The 25,652-nt window shown below is 43.8% G+C and overlaps 1 protein-coding gene across 4 annotated transcripts in view; it reads right to left on the reverse strand.

Annotated features, from left to right (window-relative positions):
* The window catches only part of RYK (receptor like tyrosine kinase), a 59,868-nt gene that overhangs the window by 24,152 nt on the left and 10,064 nt on the right, over positions 1-25,652 (reverse strand). For 2 of the 4 annotated variants that reach the window (XM_041416377.1, XM_041416380.1), the window contains exons 2-8: positions 13,465-13,586; positions 11,659-11,758; positions 11,207-11,341; positions 8,992-9,048; positions 8,222-8,366; positions 4,266-4,366; positions 1,309-1,434 (exon numbers count right to left, since the gene is read on the reverse strand). In XM_041416377.1, the coding sequence (XP_041272311.1) occupies positions 1,309-1,434; positions 4,266-4,366; positions 8,222-8,366; positions 8,992-9,048; positions 11,207-11,341; positions 11,659-11,758; positions 13,465-13,586 (786 nt within the window). Of the gene's footprint in view, positions 1-1,308; positions 1,444-4,265; positions 4,367-8,221; positions 8,367-8,991; positions 9,049-11,206; positions 11,342-11,658; positions 11,759-13,464; positions 13,587-25,652 lie in introns of all 4 variants that reach the window. The other 2 variants (XM_041416376.1, XM_041416378.1) reach the window with 1 other exon arrangement.

Below are 25,652 nucleotides of genomic sequence, written 5' to 3' on the forward strand. Positions count from 1 at the left end.
CTCTTTTGTTCTTCAATGGCAGAGACTCAAAACCACTATGACCCTGAACTAAAATTGGTCAGGTCCTCTGACATGTGGATGTGGCACTTGGAGACATGGGTGAAATTGGCATTGCTGGGGGAGTGCTTGGACTCAATGACCTCAAAGGGCTTTTCTAACCTTAATGACTCTGTGATTAACTTTTGAAGGTTCTGACTCAAAGTAACAGCTGGAGGCTAAGAAACGAGATCCCAGGATTAACTGGGTCCAAACTGCATTCAACAGCTCCTTATGCCTCACCTGGCAGCACAGGGCAGCTCTGCCACTAAACATCTGAAGCGTTGCTGGGGCACTGAGTCACTTCTAGTCATGGGTGACTCCCAACATCCCAGCTCCAGGCAGCCCACAGGAACACAAAGCACATCCCACATGCCAAGGAAGGCTTTGCAGAGCCCACACTGGAAGTGAGTATGGAGCTGTCACCCCAGAGGTTCAGAGGCACACACTGAACCAGAATGGGAACATGCTCCACTGCTGCTCAGACTAACATAAAGCATCCTGCCTCCAAAGGATGATTATCTCCAATCCCCAGCTTCAGGAAGTTTGATTTCTCAGGGAACAGAGACTTGAAATTGCAGCAGTAGAGGTGAATGACAAAGAAAACTAAATATTTAAGCCTATTTTTCAAATTCAGTTTCAACAAAAATCAATTCATGTTGTGCATGAACACTTTCGAAGTGCACAGTAAACAAAGAGTGAACAATTCAGGAACTGAATGATCCTTATGGGTCCTTCCAACTCAGGATATTCCACGAAAACAACCAGGTAGTCCCTTAATCTTTTACATCAGGGCTGTAAATGTTGCATCTGCCAATTAGATTTCCAAAGCAAAGTTATCAAAGTGAGACACCAAATTTGGACAACATTTGAAGTTTTTCTGGGCTTTGGGTTGGTTTTGCTTTGATTTTTATGTTGTTAAGAGCAGCTCTCCTGTAGGAACTCCCAAAAGTGAGTTCTGAGAGCCCTGAGTGATTACCCTTCCCTTCAGCCACCCATCATTTCAGGGAGCAGGTTATTAAGACAGACAAGCTGAATGACTTACTGAGCACACCTGGTCACTCCCCCATGGTAATTAACTCTGGAAGCTGCTTTCCCTACCCCCACACCCCAAATGCAAACATAACTCATCATTCCTCCCATCCACCAAAGCTACAAAGATCAGAAACGTCATCTGTGAATGATTTCAGAAAAGACTGTAAACAAATATCCATATATTTGTATTTATCTACAGCATGTTGTAGGAATGAAGCATCTGAGTGCTGTAAATACCTTCTTGGAGCACATCTTTGAGGGTGATCCTCTCCCTGGAGATGGCTATGTCCTTCACTTTAGCTTTGGCCTCCATGAGAGTGACACTTTTCAGATCATTCTTCTCTATCCTTAATGTGGGATAACCTGAGGAGCCAGCAGAGCCAAACAATCCAACATAAATACCCTTGGAATGAGAACAGGCATAGGGCTTCACCTCCGACCACCTACGGCTCCACACACCAGGGAGCAGCACCATCTTAAATATATGCTATATTAATTTAAAAATATTCTAGTATTTAGCAACAAAAAGCACAAGAATAATCATCTGCAGGGAAAGAAATTACACAGGAATTCTCTGTGGCTCTCTGTAGTGTCATGCAAACAACTTTGATTATTAACTCTGGGTGAAGGAAATATTTCTCCTCCTGTACTGCACTGCCCTCAGGAGGAGAAATAGACTGCTGGAAAGGAGCTGGGAAGATGCCTTACCCCAGCAGGACATTAACAAACCACCACTGCCCTCTTCTGGCACTTCCAGACATCTGGATACACCAGTAGAGTCAGAAAACCTGGAATATTTTGGTACATGTGTATGAATTATTAAGAGAAATCTTGAGAATTACTCTGATAATATTTTCTTCAAAATTTAAATGTTACTGAAAGCAAAATTATGTGGAATGACCAAGAATATCAATCCTGCTTTTTTCACACATCCAACCTTTTCTCTCTTCTCCAAATTTTCACCATTTCCAGTGCTACTGGTGGTGTCTCAAAGCAGGTGAGTGAAACAAGGGCTGTCCCCAGCAAACAGGTGCCACCTGGGCACAGTGGCCACCACACAGCGCAGGGTGAGGAGGGTTGAACCATCACCCTGGGCTTGGTCTCCTGCCCGTGGCCAGAGGATTCTGGGGGACAACATTCCAGCAACTGGAACTCAGCCAAGTTAACCTGAGTCACTTGGAAAGCCTAACAAAAAACCTGAGGTTGACAGGACATCAGCAGCTCAGCCTGAGCTCAGGTAAGACATCGAGGGGCAGGAGCATGTCCAGGGAAGGGAACAGAGCTGGGGAAGGGGCTGGAGCACCAGGAGTGGCTGAGAGAGCTGGCAAAGGGGCTCAGCTTGGACAAAAGGAGGCTCAGGGGGGACCTTGTGGCTCTGCACAACTCCCTGACAGGAGGGGACAGCTGGGGGTGGTCGGGCTCACCTCCCAGGGAACGATGAGAGGGAACAACCTCAGGCTGGGCCAGGGGAGGTTTAGATTGGGCATGAGGGAAAATTCCACTTCCCAAAGCTTTGTCCAGCCCTGGCACAGCTGCCCAGAGGTGGAGACCCCACCCCTGGAGGGAGTTAAAAGCTGTGTGGCATTTGGGGACACGGGTGGCCTTGGAAGTGCTGGGGGAATAGTGGAACTTGATGATCTGGGAGGGCTTTTCCAACCTAAACGATCCTGTGATTCTAAGAGACAGAAAATAAAAAGGCTGGGGAGGGACTCAGGTGACAAGAGGGAAAGCTGCTCTAGGATAATTTGCAGGACAAAGTCTCTTTCAAACTCTGTGAAAAGGAATTTTTTTAACATTTCATATATTAAATTTTTACAAGCCTGCTTTTAAATTAATGCTTATACCAAATACATTTTAAAGGCAGCTCTTTGCAAGGGAAAAATGAACTCGGAGGACAAATAGGTTTGTTTTGTTTTTGTTTGGTTTTTAGGGAGATACAGTACAATGTAGAAGTGAACCAAATCTCTCCCAGAGGTGCAGCTAGACCTCAGGTAAACACCTCCTTCCACACATGGGGAGGAAAAAAGGAGAACACAGGAGGGCTGAGAGTAATGACCTTTCTGCTGTGCTCCCTCATGATGGGACAGTCACTATCACTAAGTGCCCTCAGAGGACAATGGGGGAGACTTTGGGGTCTTATTCGTTGGTTTTAAAAAAAAAAAACAAACATGTGTCCCTATACTGACCACCTTCCTTCAAGCTGGAACAGTCCCTTCCCTGGAGCAGGGCTGGATTGGATAGCCTTCCACCAGACAATAATTTGAGGAGTAAGAATTCCACAGGTAATAAATATGTTCATTAACTACAGAATTAACTCAGAACACAGCTGAGAGCACTTGGTCTGTTCAATCTGGAGGAAACTGAGTGACCTGATGCCAGTCTGCAGCTCCTGCTAAGGGACAGCTCTGAGCTCTCCCCTCTGTGACCAGGGACAGGAGGACTCCAGGGAACAGCTGGAGCTGTGTCAGGGGAGTTCCGGTTGGAGATCAGGGAAAGGTTTTTCCCCCAGAGGGTGCTGGGCACTGCCCAGGCTCCCCAGGGAACGGGCACAGCCCCAAGGCTGCCAGAGCTCCTGGAACCTTTGGACAATGCTCTCAGGGTGGGATTGTTGGGGTGCCTGTGCAGGAGTTATTTGGACTGGGTGATCCCTGTAGGTCCATTCCAGCTGGGATATTCCGTGATTCTGTGGTATCAGTTACCAGGTCAGTATCTAAACTGCTGCCACCCCTCCTTTCCTCTCACTGCTCTCTTCAGCTATTTTATATCATTTCAAGCAAAGCTGTAAGCAACAGGAGATGACAAGAATAACACAAGCATCAGGATTCATGCACAGGGCTTTAGTAACTGATCCCAGGGCTGGGTGGACACATCCTGTTCTCTCTCCTCTGCTTGGACTGCCCGAGGCAGGCTCTTCCCAGTGTCAAAACACAGCTGCTTCACAGCTACTGGTGAAGTCTGGCTGGCTGACTGCTCTGGGTGCAGGGGAACAACCCAAGGGACAAGCACAGTCTCATGCTCATATGACCACTCACATCCCCCCGAACTCACTCCTGACTATGGTGTGGCTGGATAAAACACACACTGTGTGAACTGAAGAAGCAAATGACAGGGCCCAGAGAATTATTCATGTTCCTCTCTTGCATTTGCCACCAAAGCAGCGTGGCAGGAGGGTCTGTGCTTAGATTAACACTTACTGGTTACTGGTGTGGCATTGTTGGGCGTGTCAGCCCGCAGGTACTGCGTCGTCTGCGTGGAGGGCTGCGACAGCCCCTGCGAGCTGCTGCTGTCACTGATGCTGTGGGGAAACAAAATTGCAACAACATCACTGCTTGTCACTCCAGCACATTCCAAATTATGCTGTCAAGGTTAAAACCAGGAGAGTTTCCAGGCAAGACTCTAAAGGAGTGGAGTTTTTGAAGTCGCTCACACATGAGAATGTATTTCAGGTGACTCTGAAGCATCTTGGCACTAAGCATGAACAGCTTCCTCCTAATTGCTTTCCAGAACTTGCTCTATCTTCTGGTACTTCTCCCCACTTTTGAATAATGAAAGTGACAAAACATTCCTTGCCAGAACCACCCTGTCATAACAAGAACAACTATTACGTCCCAGGAAAGATTTGCACACATTTCTCTCATGGCAATGATGTCCCACTCAGACAAGGGCTCTATTTCACAGCCTACCCTACTTTGTCTCTGCTCTCCCTAAGGGTACCTGTTGCCTTCCAGCACCACCTAAAATGTGTTTTTTGAAATGCTTTCTTTGGGCAAGATGACCCAGGGGCCCACAGAGTATCCATTAAATAGGTAAACCACAGCCTAAACCACAGCAGGCTGACTTCTGTCTTATTTTCATAGTCTAAACCCTACAAAAAGGGCTGCTGCAGCTGTAATGGACCAAAACTCCTGTTAGCAGGTCAGATGCCAGGGCCAGAAGCTTTTTTGTAGTTCTCCCCCTCCAAACACATACAAATGTCCCCCTCACTTTGATCAAACTTCAAGAGGGTTTTCCACTGCTGACTATATTGGGAGGACAAAGAGGAAACTGGGATACAACCTCTGCTTTGTCAAATAATCAACATTTAAGGTTTCTTGGGCTGCAGCTGAGCATTGCCCAAGCAGGGCCAGGCACCCCTGTAGGATTGTCAGACATGGCTGGTGATGCCCTCCAGGCCCACTGCTGCCTCTGAAGCCAGGCTTCCTTTAAAAAACAGAAATCCAAGTCCACTCTTCCCCATTATAGCACAACCATGGATGAACCCACTGAATTTTTTCTTTGGAATAGAATCTACTGAATCTCACAATACAAACTTACTCATTTATAGCTGGCCTCAATTCTCTCTGGAATTTTTTTTTTTTTTTAGTTATTCCCACTTCCAGGTGCAGGGTTCCAGCACAGCATTTAGCAGGAGCCTAAAAACCACAGATGCTGGTCTAGCTCCTCCCCTTTAACTTCCTTCAGAGTTTTTGAATGAATATTCTTTGGTGCTGGCAACTTATTACTGCTTGTTTGAACTGTTCCCACTATTGCATCCACGGGCTGCCTCAGTATGATCCACTCTGCAGCGAGCTCCCCAGGAAGGAGAGTCTTGGCATGGTCACCACATCAAACACCAAGGCACAACTTGCATTTCCTTTTCTTGCTCTGGCTGGAAACTCCTTTTGTAACCCGATCACCCACTAGCCCTGCGGATTCCTTTGGCTGAAGGCAAGTGTGAGGAAGGAATTATTCTTTTAATGCCTGTTGCAAGATTGAAAAACTCTCTTTTGGGTTGGCTTCATTCTGGTTTTTAGGTTTAACTCACTTCCTGAGCTTCCTCACTTGCATACTGTCAGCTATTTGAATGATGCCTTCTTGCTTTAATGACTCCCATTATCCTGCTGTTAAGCCATGCCAGCTTTCCTTGGCACTTTTCCAGTGCCTTTGCTGGGAGGTTTGCAGCATTTGCTGTGGACTTCCAATACAATGTTCCTAAATAATCCATGTGCAGCCTGTAAACTCGGCTTGAGCTTCCAGTTAACAACCCTCCTCAGTTTTATTTTGTTCTGGGGGTTGAAATTAAGAGCACTGGTGGGTTTTCCAGGCTCTGTTGCTCCTGGGAGGTCGTTAACCCTAATGACATTGTCCTATTCCATTCAGGAACCTTTTACAGAAACAGTTTGAGACTATTATTCACAACCAAATCAGAAATTCTTGCTTCCTTTGGTGAGTTTGCTCAAAACAAACCCCACAGCTCCTGATTTTCAGGCACATTTCGCTTCTGTTACACCTTTGCTCCGGCACTGCCTGAGCAACAGCTTTTACACAGCAGCACATCCAGGCAAGACATCTACAGGCTCAAAAAATAAGTCATCACATGGTGCTTGAAGAGCTAAACCCCAGGAGCTGCACAAACTTCATAAAATCATACAATGGTCTGGGTTGGAAGAGACCTTGAAGATCATCTCGTTCCAACCTCCTTCCACAGACAGGGAAAGCCCCCTGAATTTATCATAATTTATCAGTAGGATATGCAGGGATTCAGAGCAAATTATTTACACCTACAAACCACAAAGGACTAACATTAGATTGATTTTTAGCTTTATCTCCAGAGAAAGTCAATTGGTTTTTTAGAATTTTACCTTTTATCTCCACAAAAATCCAGTGCAATAAAGTACAGGGGAGGACATCTGATCACACTGCTGGGCTGGACACCCCAACACCTCACCATCCCATACTACGAATGGAATATTCTTCCTTTCTGAATTAAAGCAAGCTGCACATCCTTTAACACCTTCAGCTGATTAAAACCCCTCCATCAGACAAGCAGGCACAAAGGAATTGAGAAAGGCTGACAAGTTCATTTGGTTACCATCAAGAAACCACAACTGCTCAATGCAGTGGCACTGCCAAAGCCACAAGGGCTGGGGACACTAGGGGAGGGAAGGGCAGGGAGAAAACTGAAAGGAACAGATGAATGGATAAGGAGGAGGATGAAAAGATAAAACTACTCTATGAGGCTGCAGGCAGCACAGAAGCAGTTCAAGACATCCTTTAGTTCAAGATATCCTTTCACAGGAGTGACCACCCACAGGCTGTTTTGCAAAGGATCCAGTTTCACACTGCCTGCTCCTGAACAGTTGTATCTGATGCAGGCTGTTCACACAGCCTCAGTCCACCTGCTTTTCCAGCCTCCCTTCTCCATGGTGTTTAATCCCCCCTCCAATGCCCTTGGACTCATGTTACAGCTCCATTTTCCATGCATGTGTTGCATTTTTCCTGATTGGAAATATATTTGAGAGAGTCCAACACTGCCAGTTTTATAACCAAGTAGCTGTAATGCTCAGGCTGTACCCTAAGGCTGAACTGAACACTGGAAAATCCATCAAAGTAGCGAAAACTGAAATTCAGTCTCCTGCAGGTGTCAGCAAAACCCAAATGTTTTCATCCAATCATGTAAAAGCATGGGATGGTTTGGGTGGAAAGGGACCTTAAAGCCCATCCAGTTCCACCCCCTGCCATGGGTTAAGGACCCCTTCCACTATCCCAGGTTGCTCCAAGCCCCGTCCAACCTGGCCTTGGGCACTTCCAGGGATCCAGGGGCAGCCACAGCTTCTCTGGGCACCCTGTGCCAGGGCCTCACCACCCTTCCAGGGAAGAATTTCTTCCCAGTGTCCCTCCCACCTAAGGTAAAATAAAGGTAAAAACTTTCTGGCAGTGGAAAGCCATTCCCCCTTCTCTTGGCACTCCAGGCCTTTATCCAGGAGCCTCTTTAGGCACTGAAAGGGGCTCTAAGGTCTCCCTGGAATCTTCTCTTCTCCAGTATGAACACCCCAGCTCTCCCAGCCTGCCTTTCCAGTGAGCCCAAGTCAATTTTTCTTTCAACCCTGACAATCCCTGCAGATCTGATTCTGTCTGAATCTTCCCACTCCACACAAATATTCTGGCAAAACCTGAACAACCCTTCCACCTCATAAACAGCAGAGTACCTGCAACTGCTGCCTTTCAGCAGCACAGCTCTCACCACAGCCCCACACAGGCAGTATCTGCTACAGCTTGCCATCGACAGCAGAAATTGCAAACTACCACAGAGTGCTCATTTTGAGACTGAACTCCCACTAATCTGAGTAAATATGTCCCAAAACCACACTGGGAAAGCCTGAGCACATACCTGTCATCCAGCTCTATCCTTTTCATGCTGTGGAGGTGCAAGACTGCCAGGATTATTGCCACCAGGAATATCACAGCACAGCACACACCCACACTGATGTAGAACACCCGGGTCGAAGTGGTGGGAGCTGCGTTTACAGGATCAACTGCAAAAGATGTGGAAAGTTACTGAACCTTCTCAAAAAGGAGAAAAAACAACAAAAAAAAAACCCAAAGAAACAACATTTGCAAACTGAGGGGCAGGAGGCAGGGAGAGGCAGCAGCCTTGGCCATCCCAAATGTTCTATAAGGTATTCTGGAGAACAACTGCCCTGAAAGAGACAGTGGGAGGTAAAGAGAGCACTGAGCACTCTTTCCTACTGCTTTCCAACAGCATTTTGGCAAAAACACTCCCATTTTGGGTATTACGGAGCCACAGTCAGCCAACGATATTTCCAGCTAGAAGGGGAGGAAAGGAAACTACCTCATTCTATTCCTTCAATAGTGATACATTGAAACAGCAAACCAGACAGGTCCTAAGGTCAAGAAAACAGATCAGAGTCATGTACAGAAACCAGAGCCCCTAAGACAAGATACAAAACTTGCTACAAGACTTGGAATAGGGCTTTTTCCTCTTCATCAGTTAAAACAATTAATTACGAAAAACCCACTGCAATACTGGGTATAGTACAGACTACCTGGGGACTGTTTTCATAGGGAAAGATGTGGAATCAAAGCACATAAGAGTTTTTCAGTTTTTAAACCCTAATTTGTACATTCAGGATTACTTACAGATAGTCTTGCTGCTGTTTTTATCAGCTGTTGGAGATTTGACTTCTGGTTCAAGCTCTAAAGAGATGAGAGAAAGCCATTAAGGTTGGAATACATTTATTATTGCAGCCCTTCTCATTGCCTCATGTATGGAAAAACAGATCTGCTTCTCCAAAGGGAAGAGCTGATTCAAGGACTACACTAATCCCTGTATTTCCATTTAAATACCCAACCAGGTAGAATTAAAATCACACTGAAACACATGTCCAGGGAAGCAAAGTTTGAACGCCCTGAATCCATGTAAAACCCTGCAGCTTGTCCAAAGTCCAAAGGAGCAGAAAGAAGAGGTGCAGAGAATGTGTTTGCTAAGGCACTAAACAAAGACTTCACAGAATCAGTTCCTGCAGGAGAGAAAATCATTGCTGGGATGTTCTGTCAAGATCTTTTACAGGAAATCCTGGCTCCAGTCTAATGTTGCTCACTCTAGGAAGGGGTCAGAGATGCAGCCACAGGCACTGTGCCTTCTCAGCTGATGCCAGTCAGGAGTCAAAGAGTTAAAACAGAAGGATGGAAGAGGTGATGTCCGTTTTTCAATACTCATAAATATGCAAGTGAAGGGAGGAGGACAACACAGCTCCTGTGAGCAGCAGTCCTTTAGAAAGTGTGTAAATCTTCATTAAGCCTACTCTGAGTCTGGTTACCAACAGGAGCAGTGCAAACCTGGGGAGTGCAGGAGATGCCTCCAGATGACCCCCCCAACCAGGATCTGCAGGCAGCTGAGGGAATCCCATGGATTTCTGCAGCTGCACAGGCACAGTCCCACTTGCACACCCCCCATTCCTGCTCTCAGTTGTGTCCAACACAGCACAGCCCCTTCCTACTCCTTGTTAAGCCAGGGCAGCTTAGGAAAAAGTAATCCAAGGGAGTGAAAAATCAAAGAGTTTTTCTTTTTTTATCCCTTTTTTTGAACTTGAGGAGGAGCTATCAGGAATGCCCTGAGCAAAACCACTAGAAAGTTCCTGCATATTCCTAACTTATGCATTAAATTCAATCAGAAACCCCCATATGCTCTACACCAATCAATACACTCCAAAAAAAGCCATTTTTTTGTTTTTATGAACCTGCAGAAACAAGATCTCTGTAAGGAGCACTTCTGATGGTTCAGGCAGTGGCTCAGTGAACTGTGTGGTGCTTCTGGAAAGCTCCATCACACATCCACAGCTCAGTAAGCTCTGAATGGCTCAGCAGGGCCGACTTCCCCCACTTGGAGTATTTGAAAAAATACCCAGGAAAACAGGAAATAAAAGTAAAAATATCAACATTATCAGCCCAGACCTCCATTTTACTAGAAGGAGATACACTTTGAATTCAGAATGCTCTTCCTGAAGCCTAATGCAATGAGTACCCCAACATTACGTGCTACAAGGCACGGCTGACTCTTCCATCCACACCCTCCCCAAGCTCATCCTTTGATTTACACTCAAGGAAAGTGATAAACCCCTCTTTGGAAAGCCAGCTACTGTCCTCAAAGGCTCCAGGTAAGCTGAACAAAGGCAGGAGGAGCATACAAAGAGAGAGGTGGCAATCCCCAAATACTGCCTAGGAGTGGGAAACCACAGGCATTTTTAAGGAGGGCACAGCTCCTGGGATTCTCCAAAATAATCTTCGTCCTAGAAAATCCTAGGAAAATTCTAGAAAGCAACAATGCTAAGCAGGAACAATCCAAGAATAAATTATGCTTGCAGATTCCCAAGTGGTAACACAGAAGAGTCAATTAAGGATTTCCAAAATCTGGATTATCTCCCAAGATCATTTTGTACTTCACATCTAACAGACTAATACCTCCTACACTCACTAAACAGCCAATTTTATCACAATTTATAAACTAAGTAGATTTTCTTGGTAATTTTTAGAACAATTTGAATTCCCAGAATGTGGCAGTTCTGAGGGAACTGTTTTCTTCTTTCCAAACAGAGAGAAAATGGTTTTTGTTACATATCTATTAAAAAGTCAGTCAATGTAGTGGAACTCTTGGGGAAAGTTGTTCATTCACCAGCTTCTGCTGTAACAAAAAATCCTCATTCCTGTCTGAAAGGCAGGATTTTACCTGGTTTCTTCCAATCCTCCCCAAAATTCACTGTGTTACTCCTGTGCTGGATCATACACCATCCCACTCCCTTTTCCTATCATACTTAAACAGTAAAAACTTTAAAATAGCTGAAAATTAATCTCTTACTCTTGTAGCACATTTTCCTTCGTTTGAAATTTAAAACTGTGATGTTTTTTGAGGAATTTATCGTTAAGTTGAGCTGCATCAGTATTGTGACGTCGGAGTCGAGTCTGCCGGTGCAGGAGAGTTCGACACGGAACACTGTGAACACAACACAGGGGTTACAGGGGAGTGGGACATGCTCAGACCCTGAGATAACATTTAAATAAGAGCCTTTTGAGATTATGTTGATGAAGCACATTACAGACATCATAAAGTATCACATTATAAAGATTTTGATACTAAGAAATGCAATTTTAGTCTTCATGCCTCATCACTTCAGCTATTAGAGCAATAAAGGACACGGATTTTTAATTAATTTTTATCAATTTTATTAAGTGTTCACAGAGTACTAAAACTGCATTTGTGGCTAAATGACCATTATTCATCCATGAGCTGGATGGGGGTGGGGAGTTTACCTGAGAGGGTGCGAGGAACTTCTCCTTGTAGAGAAATGTTGGCCTGGGGCAGAGCCATAGCCATGGGATCATGTACCTGAAATCCCAGTTTATACTCAACCTGTATCAACAGATGGAAGAGAGAAAACACATCAGAAATCTGTCTTGGGAGTATAAAGAAATGCAACATCCCTTTTCATAATTCTTCTTGAAAATAAAAAAAACATACATTATCTTCAAGGATTGCTGGTGATTTTAGGCATCCATATTCCAACTTTCTTATGTGACATTTTAGTATCAAGACTTTTGTGACAGTTCAAATGAAGAAAGCCAAAACAGAAGCTACTCTTGAAATCATACCTTAAAATCTGAGGCAGAATTCAGAATGCTCATGTTAATAAATAAAAAAAAATCCCCCACAAACCAAAGTATCACTCGATGATATTTTTAAACTTACTTGTTCAAAAGTCAGTTAGTTAAAGCTGCTAGAATTCAAAAAATTTCCCCTCCCACAGTCAGTTTAACAAACAAAGTTGCTTAGAAATAGTTTATTCAACTATAGTCAAGATTTTGTTTCCACTTAAGAAGCTGAGTCTGCAAACATTTATTCAAAAAAAAGTACAGGACCTACTCTAAGTCATAAAGTCCTCTTGGAAATTCATCCTACCCCTGCACTCTCAGCTGAATTAGTTTGTTTGACTTTGTCCCAGTAGTTAGTTTTTCCCCCTTTCTAAAACATAATATGGTTCATTTCTGATATCAATTCATTTTTCAGTCAAGATGCCAAGGGAAGAGACACAACCCCATTTCTGAGCTACTCCAAGCCGCACTACACCCAGTTAGAGGAAGATGCTGAGGGATGGAACCCCAGGAATGGGAAGCTCCAAAATTCCTCCTCAGAATTCACAGCCAGGCCCAAGGAAACAAAGGGCCAGGCCAGTGATTCAGGGAGCCTCGGCTGAAGCTGTGACAAGGGAACTCCTCTCAAATGACAAGTGACTCAGCTGTCACTGTGCACGTGGAATATGGGATCAGGGCTGGCTGGCACTCAACCCAACTCCACTGCAGGCCAAAAGTCACTCCTCTTAACAAGTTACACCTCAAAGGGAAGAACAAGGGCAGGAGGAATCTTCAGGACCTGCACTGGTGGAGTTGTTTAATACTACTGCTCCTGCTGCAGCCTTTCCTACTTAAGGGCAAAAGAACAACCATCACTCAAGTTTAAAAGAACAGAATGAACATCTGGCAGAGACTAAACAGATCATTTCATATATGAAGATAAATTGTTAAGTAACTGGAAATGTTTCAGAATGTAAGAGCATACGCAATCTCTCTGACAGCTGCTGCTGCATGCTCCAGGCATGGTGATTAAGTGACATAAAAAGCCTTTCCATTTAATCAGGGATCAGTAATAACATACTGGATGCTGCTTTTATAGGCCCTCCTTGTCTCCAAGCATATGTTTCTAGAAATCTCTACAACAATTGCTCTGCATATGATTTCCAGAGGCTTCATTCATGGCTGCCCTTCAGTGTGTCCAATGCACCAAGGGAAGAGATTCCACAGCCAGTGGCTTGTATGCATACATGGATCTTGCCAGGAGCAAGAAGTATAAAATACTTTGAAATAACTGCTTCAACTTTCCAAAATAAGGAACAGCTTGGATGTATGCCATCTTAACTTATTGCCTGCAGTCACATAAGTATTTTGCACCTTGCATATGCTAATTTTTGCAAAGAAAAAAGCCATTAAATTATAGCAATGGTTATTCACCAAGCAAAACAGCTCATGTCTCAAGTACCCAGAGCAGAAGTCATGCCTGCTCACCTTGGATTTGGCATGCCAGGTGAAGTGGAGATTGTTGGTCTCGCTGGGTATCAGCAGATTGAAGGACAAGGCATAGTGATTAACCACGTCATTCCTCACGTAAGACAACTCTGCATCCAGACCTGTAAGAAGAAAGAGAAGAGTAAGACAGGGAAGAACAGGACCAAACACATTGCAACAAGCAACTTTCAGGACCAGCAGCTCCACTTATATCTGCATGTTTAAGCAAACACTTCCTCCAGTCCATAAATTCCAAGGCAGCTTTGGAGACCGAGGCTCACAGCCAGCAGATCTCACAGAGTGTTCCCAAGCCTTACAGAGCAATCACTTCAGAGAGGTGCCACAGCCTAAGGAAGAGGTAAAAGCTGGAATGTAATGGAAGGAAACACAACTTTTCACACAAACACCAAGGAGAGTCATTACAGGCTCTCCTGAACATCCCCTGCTCTGCTTCTGGAAATCACGGCTTGTTTTATTTACAACTGTGCTCACTCAAACCAAACTGCTCTGGATTATCAGTCAGTTAATCACAGGTAATTCCTTCTGGAATAGCTCATTTCTTGAGCCCGAGTCATCTAGGCAGTATGGAATTAGCTTTGAGGTAATTAGATCACAGAAACACAGAACAGTTTGGATTTAAAGCCTTTGCCACGGGCAAGGACACCTTCCACTGTCCCAGGCTGCTCCAAGCCCCATCCAACCTGGCCTTGGACTTTTCCAGGGATCCAGGGGCAGCCACAGCTTCTCTGGGCACCCTGTCCCAGGCCTAACCACCCTCACAGGGAACACATTCTTCCAATATCTAATCCAAATCTCTCTTTTATAGCTCAAAGCCATTCCCCCTTGTCCTATCACTGTCTGCTTGTGTAAAAAGTCAATCCTCCTCATACAGAGTGAGAGGTGACATTTGTTCACCCAGCAATACCAACATGTTGTGTCAACCCTTTGCTCTCTGAGCATTTAAGTACACCTAGAGACCTGAAAGCCCCACAAAACTATTCATGTCAGGGCACTAAGGTGCATTTCCCTCCATAAGACACAGCCTGTGATATTATAAACACTGCAGCTGCTGTTACTTTTTGTGGCACACGATCCAAGGTCACGCTGAACACAGGGCAGGACCCTGCAGCTTGCCCTGGGTGTCAATAGCAATTAGTGGGAGGGTAAGCACTGCTTCCCTGCAGGGGTACAATTAATCCCAGCTCCATATCCTCAGGACAAAACCACACTGGATTTGCAGCCAGTACCATTTGGCCTTGTCTCATACAGCTCATCCTCCAGTGCTCCCAGTTAAATGCTATCAAGGCTCTTGAACATGCCAGGAGGGCAACGGGGTAAATCAGACATTGAATATTGCACACTGAGAACAGAGCTCAGACAGTCACAGTACAAATGGGAATGGAGATAGCAGATTCTGGGATGCTTCCTCAAGCCTGCCTAAAGGGGGCTTTTAAAATATAGGAAGACATTTTTCAAAGTGAGACAGTGACATGACAAGGGGGAGTGGTTTTAAACTAAAAACACAGGGTGTCCAGAGAAGCTGTGGCTGCCCCAATCAACCCTGGAAGTGTTCCAGGCCAGGCTGGATGGGGCTTGGAGCAACCTGAGATAGTGGAAAGTGTCCTTACCCATGGCAGGGGGTACAACTGGATGAGCTTTTCCAACCTAAACCATTCTGTGATTCCATTAATTATTATTTTTATGGCTAGAAAGTAAAAAATATTGGAGAGGCTGTGACTTCAAGATGACAGCATTTAAGGCATCCCTGAAATAATTTCAAGAATCCAGGGAGAATCATGAAAGGCTGGTTTTTCTTAAGAAATTAAAGAAAAATAAATCCAAGCTAACCATTGAACTGTGTAGATAAGCTGCATTTGAAGAAAAGGAGCATCAGCTCAAGAGAAGTAATTCCTCTGTTTAGTGCAAAAACTGGGTTCAGATCAGTACAAAGTGACATTTCCTCTTATTTCAGAACTTGATTTAGTCCACCTTGTACACCACAAGGTACAAAAATGCAGACAAGATGTTCCTCTTCATTGTTTTTATTGTTAATGACTTTTATTCCCTACTGGCTCATCAGGGTCCCAAAACTTAACCAAAGCCCCACAGTTTAATCACAAGTACTGGGGGTGGTGAGGGGGAGAACCCCAAAGACTGGATGCACGAAAGAAATCAAGATAATGGAGTAATTCCAGGGAGAAATGATCTCACATGAGATGTTGAGCAGAAAAAGATGCAGGTGCTGCTCTAAGTGTTTAATGTAAACAGCCTGAGACAGTCCTTGGACACATAGTCCCTATTTCCACTTAAAAATAAATGGGAAATGCAAAAACATATCCACCAGCAAAACAGGGAGGAGGGGGAAGCCCACTCAGCTCCAGAAACAAAACTAAATTTTGAAAACACATAAAAGCAACAGCAAACTTCAAAAATCCCTGCCTGGATAATTTTTACATGTCTACATGTTTATACATGAAACCCAAGTCAGAGTAAGCAAACACAGGAGTGTGGAGAAGAGCTCACAACGATCTGACACTTGGCATTAGATCCAATCAAGATAGGAAGGTATAAAGGTTGAACCTTCATTCAAATGAACACCATTAAGTACAAATAATTTTAAAAATTAGGGAAACAATGTGAAACAATGCAATTGGAACAAGGAAGCTGCCTCTGGAATAAAGAAAAGCTTCTCTTGTTGATAAATGGTCCCAGCAACCAGAGGTTCACAGAAACATTTCAGAATTTCAAGATGACAATCCTTGATTTAAAGGAAACTTTGTAGAGAAACTAGTCATTGTAATCAAATGGGTAAACAGCAATAAAATTGCCTATTGCAAAAACCCAGCTTCATAAGAGTAATATAAAATGTAATCCTAACTGAAGCTGTCAGAAGTATCTTGATGTGCAATATCATCCAAAGGTGTACAAAACCAAGATACTCTACAGAAAAATCAAACCTCTAAGCTTTAATAGTGGTACAACACTGAGTAATTTCATTTTATAGGACACCAGTGTTTTGTGCCTGTACTGCCAGAAAAAGCTCCACACTAACAGGAAACACTAATTATATTAATTTCACAAGCAAAATATAAGAGCTGCATGAGCATCAATGTTGTGTTGTATTCAAAATATTATGCTTCAAGACTGGCATAGAAAAAGAATTCCAGAGGCTTTGTACTACAGGTCTGAATTCCTAAAAAAAGGCAGAAGATTGTCTGGCTCAGAGTCCTGTTTCCATCAGAGAGCTAAAGAAACTGCCTAGGGAAGGATTCAAACCTAAGGACACAGTGACACTTCACCAGCAGATCCCCTGTGCTTCCAGTGTTCGTGGGTCACAAACTTCAGGAAGCTCCTCAAAAAGGCTGGAATGGGACCTTTTAGAAGGGGCTAGAGTGCCAGGACAAGGGGGAATGGCTTCCCACTGCCAGAAGGCAGGGTTAGATGGGATATTGGGAAGGAATTCCTCCCTGTGAGGGTGGTGGGGCTCTGGCATAGTGTCCTAAGGCCAGGCTGGATGAGGCTTGGAGCACCCTGTGTTAGTGTAACAGTGTCTCTGCCCATGGCAGGGGATGGGACTGGATGGGCTTTAAGGTCCCTTCCAACCTAAACCTTTCCATGATTCTGTAATTAAACTCACAGGCAGTATCTCCCAATTTCTTCTCACAAGATAGTTTTTCTCCTAGGAATCTGGGTCAGTGTTTTCTCCAAGCCTGGAAACTGATGGATAAACCCTTGGGAAATGTCAGTGTTTCAATACTGTTCAGCAATTTCCCTTTTTAAGCTTATCAATGATTAAAACATTTCCCCTCTAGAACATCTTTTCCCATCAGTGGACTCAGACAAAATTACAAAATTCCTTTTCCCATGCACAGCTAAGAACCAGGGTCCTCCCCAGACAAGCAAGCTCCCATTTCCCCACTTCCAATCCACCACAGGATAGATCTGCTTCCAGGCCATCCTTCCATTTCTAATTTTTCATCCCCTCACTACCTCCCCAACTCAATCCTGAATTCCCCAAGCACTCTTTCTGTATAATGTATCTCAATCAGGCCAGCCAAACACACAGAACTTCGCAGCTGAACCTGCCAGTGAGAAAAAGCCCCAGCCTATGCTGCAGGCAGGCAAGTGTGTTCTGCAGCCACAGGGGAGCCCAGTGCCCATCCCGGGAGCTGCACCACATTCCAGCCCCAGGGGAAGGCACTGGGAAGGTACAGCCAGGTCAGGAATTGCACAGGGCGCTGCAGAGAACAGCAGTGAGAGCCACAGCCGTGGTTCAGCGATGGGGTGCGGGATCCGAGTCCCACCGTGACAGCCGAACTCACGACTGCTTTAATTCTGCAATTCCCCCTTTTCCTTCAGACTTGCAAACTTCCACATGCCTGGCAACATTCCTTATTTAAGCCTTCAGCAAGCCAAGTGCAAGGAGTCAAGCTGGTACTACGCAGGGAGAGAAAACAAGTAGGGGAACAGTCCTGAGTGAGTTTAACTCCCCTGGATTAGTGAGGATGCCCAGGAGCATCCCACGTGCAGGGTGAGACTGCAGCAGCACTTAGATGGAGCTTACACTAAAACAGTCCTGTCACTTCATCAGATGCTGTAAGTTTTTTCCAAAACATGGACTGGACATAGGCAGCTTAGAAAAATGGCATCAAATGAAGCAGGTCACTGCCAATATGCAGCCTAAAGCAGCGAGCTCAATGTTTCATTTTTTTAGTGAAAATCTCTTCCAAACTCAGCAGCAGCATAAGATGCACCAGCTGAGGTAGCAGGCTGAAGAGGAAAACAGAAACAAGTTCTAGTTTCTCAGTTATTTCAAATTTCAAGAATGCTTAGTAAACTACTAAACCTAAAACCTCCTTACTGGCGCATGAGGGGAAGGAAATGAGAAATGAGAAAAATGTCATTCTGCAAGATGCTGGGCTCCTCTGAAGGTGCTCAATTCTTCCTTTGCGCTATGTAGGGCAAATCCAAGATGGATTTAATGTTTTGTTTCTAAATGGAATAATAAAAGGAGAAAACAGGTGGCTCTAGGAGGAAAACACAGATGCAATATAAACAGGTACAGGAAATGGGCAGTTCTTCAGTAATTTTCTACGCAAAGTGGCAAAACATAAAGAAAGAGGTGGAGAGCCTTACAAAGATTTATCACAAAATGCAGAGGAGGAAAAGCAGCTTGTGTTGGTTTAAGCAGAATATTGGTGATCGATGCTGACCAGTTTGAAAAGCTGGGCTGCAGCTTTGCTTTGGCAAAACTCCCTAAACAAGTCCATATGCAGACAAGGCACAGCACAGAAGGATCTGGTTTCTCCTTACTTGGACTTGACTAACCTACACTAACACACATGAAATCAGTTCAGAGCAATGCTCTGCTGGATGTCGAGGCAAAACCACCAACCTTTTACCCAGGCAACTTCTAAATCTTGTTATTAACTGCCCCATTCTGGACTTTGGGCACACACTCGAAAGAATATATTAAACTTGAAGGCAAACAAAAAGGTAAATTTAAGCAGCAGCACAGAGAAAGTCTGTCGTTCTTTGCACTGTTTAACATAACAAAGCATCTGAAGAAGCTCAGAAAGGAAGGGGAGAGGCCAACTTTCATTCCTAGATGCCAGGGATGCTGGACAGCCCTTGTGTTCATGACAAAACTGAATCATGTCAGTCTAGCAGCCTAACAAAATACTTATTTTTAAAAAATGTCATTGTGTAAATCCAGTCTAGTTTCAACTTTTTTTTTTTTTTTGCAAATCCAGTCTAGTTTCAACATTTTTTTTTTTTTCATTTTAAGCACAATATTAAAAGGAAACTTGCCTCTGCCACCATGGGAAAATTGGTTTTTATTTTTATGAAGCAAATCTATCCTGCAACATGCACCAGTACTAACACATTCTTCTTAAAGGTGACAGCAGTGTTTAGGAGTCTCTTACCTGGGTTACACTTTGTTACTAAATCACTTCATCTCTCCATAACATAATTCTGATAGATTTTGGCTTAAATGGGGAGATATAAAATGAGTGTGCAATGCAAGTTTCCTATTATTTTTGCTGCTTTGCAAAAAGCAGCATTTAATTAAAAGCAGTCTGGTAACAATAGCTGACAATTATCTGTCCAGTGGCTCCCCAGCAGAGAAATGACTGAAATTAGGGGTTGTTTTCTTAATGCTCCAGTCTGTAATTTAAAAGTGTTTCCTCATCAGCAGCTGAGAAATCTCTGCAGTGTGACATCAAACCACCACAGCCCACCCAGAGCAGAGCCACTCCTGATCCTGACTCACAGCCACTGAAACCAATTAAAGGCAAGATTTACCCAGTTCAGTGAGTTATGATCTTTATATAAATATTTTATTTGTTCTATCATGTACTCCAGGGAATGAGGCCTCTGCTCCTGAGCTGCTCATCTGGGTCAGTCCTCTGGCCACAGCAGAAGTTTCCATGCCAGGATGAACACTCATGTGAGACAGTACAAACCCCAAGGTTCAACACCCCTCCAACACCAACCCCATCCCAAGCCTGCTCATCCCACTCCATAAACACACTGGACAACTTACCTTCCTGAAAAAGACAGCTTCTTTTTACTTCAATTTCCCTTTAATTTAAAATGCACCCTAAGTCTGAAACACTGACTTTAAATGCTAAACTTTGCTGGTTTTGTGGCAGATTTTACAAATGTCCACTGGAAAATACAGCCCAAACACAAGGAAATGCGACTGCAGAATGACTTTGCTGGTTTTGCAGCAGTTTTTACAAATGTCCACTGGAAAGCCCAAACACAAGGAAATGCGACTGCAGAATTAAAAATCAGCTCTTGACTACTGAAACTTCTTGTTTTTTGTTTTTTTTTATTTTACAGGGTAGAAAGAACACATTCCCAGAGCAAGTCTTATTAGTTTGAATGTACTTAATTAATTCAACAATCAACTTGCCCAGGGCTAAAAGTACAGCTGGGAGCTCAAAGATACAAGGGAAAAAATGCAAACTGATCCACATGGATCGATTTAGTTTAGAAAACAGCAAACTACTGGGAACGCAATAATACTAAGCCTCTGAAAATATTGACACACAAAAAACTATAGCAAACTACTGGGAATGCAATACTAAGCCTCTGAAAATATTGACACACAAAAAACTACTTACATCATATTTGTGCATATCCAGTGTATACAACAACAAAGTGAACTTTGCTTTAATAAAACAAGTAACTGACCACAGCCTTCCACCTGCATTTTTACTTAAGCTTTCCACAAAGCTAGTCTGTCAGTTAGAGTTGTTGGTCAGGATTTTGGGCTGAAATACTTGTTTTTAAACACCTTACACGTGTGGAAAAAATGACTGATGAAAAATAAAACAGGGCAAAAACAAGTTAAACTTCAGCAACATGGAGATGATGAAGCAGCAGAATTTCAGTCTCCTAACACAGGCACCACGGACTGTCAAAGGATGGTGATCAGTGTCAAGCCAAAAGACAAAGCAGCAGCACAAACCCAGCAATACTCACACCTCTGCAAGCTCACCCAACTCCAAGGAGCAGCAGAGGGAACATGGGCTATGGTTATTTGTTGCCTGGGCAGAGTTAACTTCTCATGAGCTAGAGGGGGAATACAACGTGCAAGGCATTCAATTTGAGGAAATACCCAACATAACTTCAAGGCAATTAATGCACCCTTGAAAACCAACCAAGACTCCCCGGCAGGAAATCTTAGCAGGAAGCTTCCCAACATGCAGCAAATGGAAGAAAAACTCTTAACTGAGAGCTCTCATTAAGTCCTTGTGAATCTTCACAGGCAGTTCACCCCCAATTCACCTCATTGATACTGTTAAATACAATTTGCAAATTCAACACCCCAGGCAAATGGGATTTTTTCCACTGAAAGGCCTTTTGGAAAGTCAGAGGGAGGACTTTTTCACTCCCACAGGAAGAAGCTCCCCTAGGAGATGCCACCTGCTGAAGTACAATCAATATTTAACTCGATTCATACTAAACAGAAGATATTTATTGCTCCTAGAACCCACCTGCCTACCCTTTATTTGTCTCTGAACAGCAACAACTACATTTCAACCACCTGCTTGGTCTTCTCTCCTTCATCTACAGAAAAAAAAATCTCCAGTTTTCTGCTAGGTAAGATATAAAGATTCTGTAGAAATAGTTAAATGACCCTTCCTAATTGGGGGGGGGGAGGAAAAACCCAAACCAAAACCTTGTATCTCACCTCAAAGCAAAATGCAAGTGGACTCTGGTCCTGAGAACACCTTTCTAAATGGAATTCTGCCATTGCAAGAAAAAGAAGAAAACCTAGAAAACTCACCAAAACAACAGCCATGTTGCTGTTAATAGGCAGGATGGTGCACAAGTTACCTGAAGCACAGATTCCAAAGGAAAAATGCAGCAGAGATGCACGAAATGGATACTTGAAGGCACAGGAAAATTAGTGGCAAGGACCTACACAGAGGGCAAGGGGAAATGGGACAAGTGGGAATAGGAGTGGCACAGGTACAAGGCTGGAAGTAACTGAAAGGAAACTCAGTAATACAAAAAATAAATCTAACTATGGAACAATAGAAAATAATTTTATTCTTAGGTGTCCTTTTGAAATAAAAATTTAACATAGCAGTTATGGCAAATCTCATCATTACTGTAATATGAAGTTTGATGCTCCTTTTGAATTAGAATTTCTGAGAACAGAAAACCAAAAGGTTTCCTCCTCATGAACTGCAGTTGCCATATCCACAGCCCTCAAAATAAAACCTCTGATAAAATGCTCAGTAGTGCCCCAAAGCTTTGGAAGGGAGCTGCAGTCACCTTCCCAGCTAGAACACCACCACCTCAGAGGCATGCCAGGTCATCTGGGCTCATGAACAACGTGTTTGTGGTGTTTCAGTGTCACCTACCCAGAGCAATTGTGCCATTTTGTTTTTATTGCATTTAGTTATAGCAATGCACCCACATGTTGATTTAGTTATCCCTGTACACAAGACCTTAAGTCACCTCCAGAACAGTGTCTGGGCCAGTGCCATGGCTATTCCAGTAATGAGCACCTGACAGAATGCAAATAAATTTAACATTAATTAGGAAGAACAGACACACCCCCTCCCTCAATGCATCATGTGGGAAATGGATTTATAGAAAAATTTTAAAGTTTGATAGAAGGTTCATAAAGCTTGTATTTGTATGTACATTTTGAGATAAGAAATGTTGACTTAGAAATGTTATGGAATAGGATAGACATTGTTGAGAAAGAAACAGAATTAGAAAATTTTTAAAAGGTGGTTTTGTAAAAAAGATTAGATATTTTAGAGAAATAGAACTATGAAAGATATTGTAATAGGATTTATGAGAGGTAATTTTAGATGATTGATTTTAAGGTATTTATAGTATAGTGTGATAAAAGTTGATAGGTTAAGAAATGTTTATAGTGTATTTTAATTAAGAAGTAGATTTTTTTTATTGTAATGGTGCAAAATGTAACATTTGTATTGTTTAAATTTTTATATGAGACTGAAAGAGAATAAAAGTTTTTAAAACACCAAAAAAAACCACTTCAGATTCCTCAGCCTTGAAGTCTGTACTCCTGGTTCTGTGCCTAACAGGATTGCTGAAGGGATAATGGACTGTCCAATCTTTTGAGATGCTTTGAACACTTTCATCAGAGTGACACAGATTGTTTAACACAAAACCAAGCTCTAAACAAACTAAGCCAGGTCTGTTTACTCCTGTGGCCATCTCTAAACTTACAGAGCCTAGTATTTTTTTCTTTTATTAGGAATTACTCTGCAAGGCCATCAGCTTATTTCATAAAGGCCCAAACAGATTGGAGAGGATAACCATCATCAGTTTATCAGCCTGCTCCAGCTTTCCAAGCCTCCCAAGCAGCAGCTCCCATGTCCGTGCTCCCGCTCTGCTCTTTCCCAAGCAGCGTGCTGAAATCAATATACTGGTTAATTTAATTACAGCTATTCAACACCCAGTAAGTGGCAGGGAAATTCTAAAGCATCACATTAGTTTCATGCTGTTGCTTCTGCTCCCAGATCTCCGGAGCAGTCAGTGCAAATATGTGAGTTATCCGCTTGAAAGAAGGACAAAGGCAGCGATGGAAGAGGAATAATGCCTTTGAAGCCTCTGCCATCGCGCCCTTTGTGCCACCACAAGGCATTTGCAGAGAGTGTTAGCATTCATCCCGACATGGGAGCTGCTGGTGCTGCTGCCATTCCGGGGAAAAAGGGAAAAGAACTCAATTCACCAGGCACAACTCATTAAATGCACTTCAGCCTGCACTCCCTGCTCTCATGGCTGAGACCTCGAGTACGATTCAATCCTGCACACTAAAGTACAGAGGAGTAACTCTGACTTAACACCCGTCCACTGCAAGGAAAGTAGGAGCCTCTGTGATATTCCAGTCTGGATAGTTTCAGGTAGGAATTAGTCATCAAGTCATTTCACTACAGCTCAGCACAACTATGAATCAACACACTTGGAATTTGTCTCATTAATTCAGCTTTTCCAGTATCCAAACACAACTCTGACTAGCAGAAGGAGAGGAGAAAAACACAAGGCTTCATCCTTTAAAATACCCAGAGTGTACAGTACAGCTGCCTCCACAGCTCCCAGTCTCAGGAAAACACCACCCTGGGATTTTTCGTGCCTGTGAACATGATCCCTATCTCCTGTATTTCCCTCTGTGCAGGTGGTGTTTAGCAGCAGTTTCAGTCCCTGCCTTCCTCTCAGTATCCTGAGCCTCTCTTGATGGCTTTTCTCATGCATGCAGGGAGCTGTGCCTCCATTTCCTCTCTTTCGTTTCCATTCTGTCTGTGCACTGGAGGGAGAAAGAGACCAAACAATCAGCAGTGATAAATAGGATGCTGCCAAACAGAACGCAGGTGTAAAGTCACAGGAGTGAGGAATGCAGCTTCGGGAATTTTTCCCCTCACCACCACCAGGACAGCCTTCAGAGGTCAGGTTTCTTCCAAGTCCCTGACACACAAATGTTACAAGAGCCACAAACATTTATCACTAGACAGACCTTGGCCTCTGGGGGACTGAAATGGCTGTTTCCTCCCAGGCCTGAGCACAGACAGAGCTGCACAAGGCAGCCCAGGCACGCCCTACCCTCGCAGTCCTGCCTGAACACAAGTTTCCAGAAGGAAAGAGCCTTCTCCAGGCAAGATTCAGAGCGAGCTCCCAGCACTGTAAATCCCAACACATCAGCTGATGTGGCAAAGCAGGATTCAGAAATCAACCACTCACCTCAGCAACGCTGAGCAGATCAACACAGACAAGGACTGAAGTTTATTTCAGACTTCAGCCTTAGTGGCATCACAAAATATGGTTTCAAAGCAATTCTAATCCAGACCAGAGGCTACTTTGTCTAGGAGGAAGGCCTTCCACTTGCTATTTCAAGCTTCTAGAAGTTTATTCTTCTGCAGGTTTGCAAGCATTACCAATATTGCAGTGGATTATACGATTTCACACATTCCCAAAGAAATGGCAGTGCACTGTTATTAGAAGTGTGCGAGCTAAAGGGGAGATAACAGAATGGAAAGGGACAGAAGAGCCACAACTGCAGCTCGTTCTCAGAAGCCTCCATATGGATCTGAACATGGCACTGGGTCAGTCAGGTAACAGACACACAGGCACAATGGGAGGCTCCAAAAGGAACACAGGTAAATCAGACAGACAGACACTCAGGCACAATGGGAGGCTCCAGAAGGAACACAGGTAAATCAGACAGACAGACAGACATCCAGGCACAATGGGAGGCTCCAAAAGGAACACAGGTAAATCAGACAGACAGACAGACATGCAAGCACAATGGGAGGCTCCAGAAGAAACTGCTGCAGGGAACTTGTCATGACCTGCTGCTGCACAGCCCTGAACATCTGCCTGTCCCCAGCCCCACAGCTCCAGAGCAGGCTGGGTACAACCTGCCCACAATCCCAAACCCACTGGCTACTGCACACCCATCACAGACTGTCAGTGGGCTAAAGGGTTTTAAGTGCAAGGTAACAGAATTATTATCCTAAAAACAGCACTTGCACTTCACTGGATATATCAGCATATTTTCAGCAGTTCAGTTTTGTTTCAGTGTGGGGTATTTGCCAGGATTAGAAGTACACTTTCCATCCAGGTGTGCACCTACGTAATCTTCCCTTTCTACTGGGGCCATGAAGTGGGATTTTGTACTCCTGCAAAGACAG

Source organism: Onychostruthus taczanowskii, unplaced genomic scaffold, assembly GCF_017590055.1.
Source record: "Onychostruthus taczanowskii isolate IOZ18803 unplaced genomic scaffold, ASM1759005v1 scaffold51, whole genome shotgun sequence".
In the NCBI taxonomy this organism is placed as follows: Eukaryota; Metazoa; Chordata; class Aves; order Passeriformes; family Passeridae; genus Onychostruthus; species Onychostruthus taczanowskii.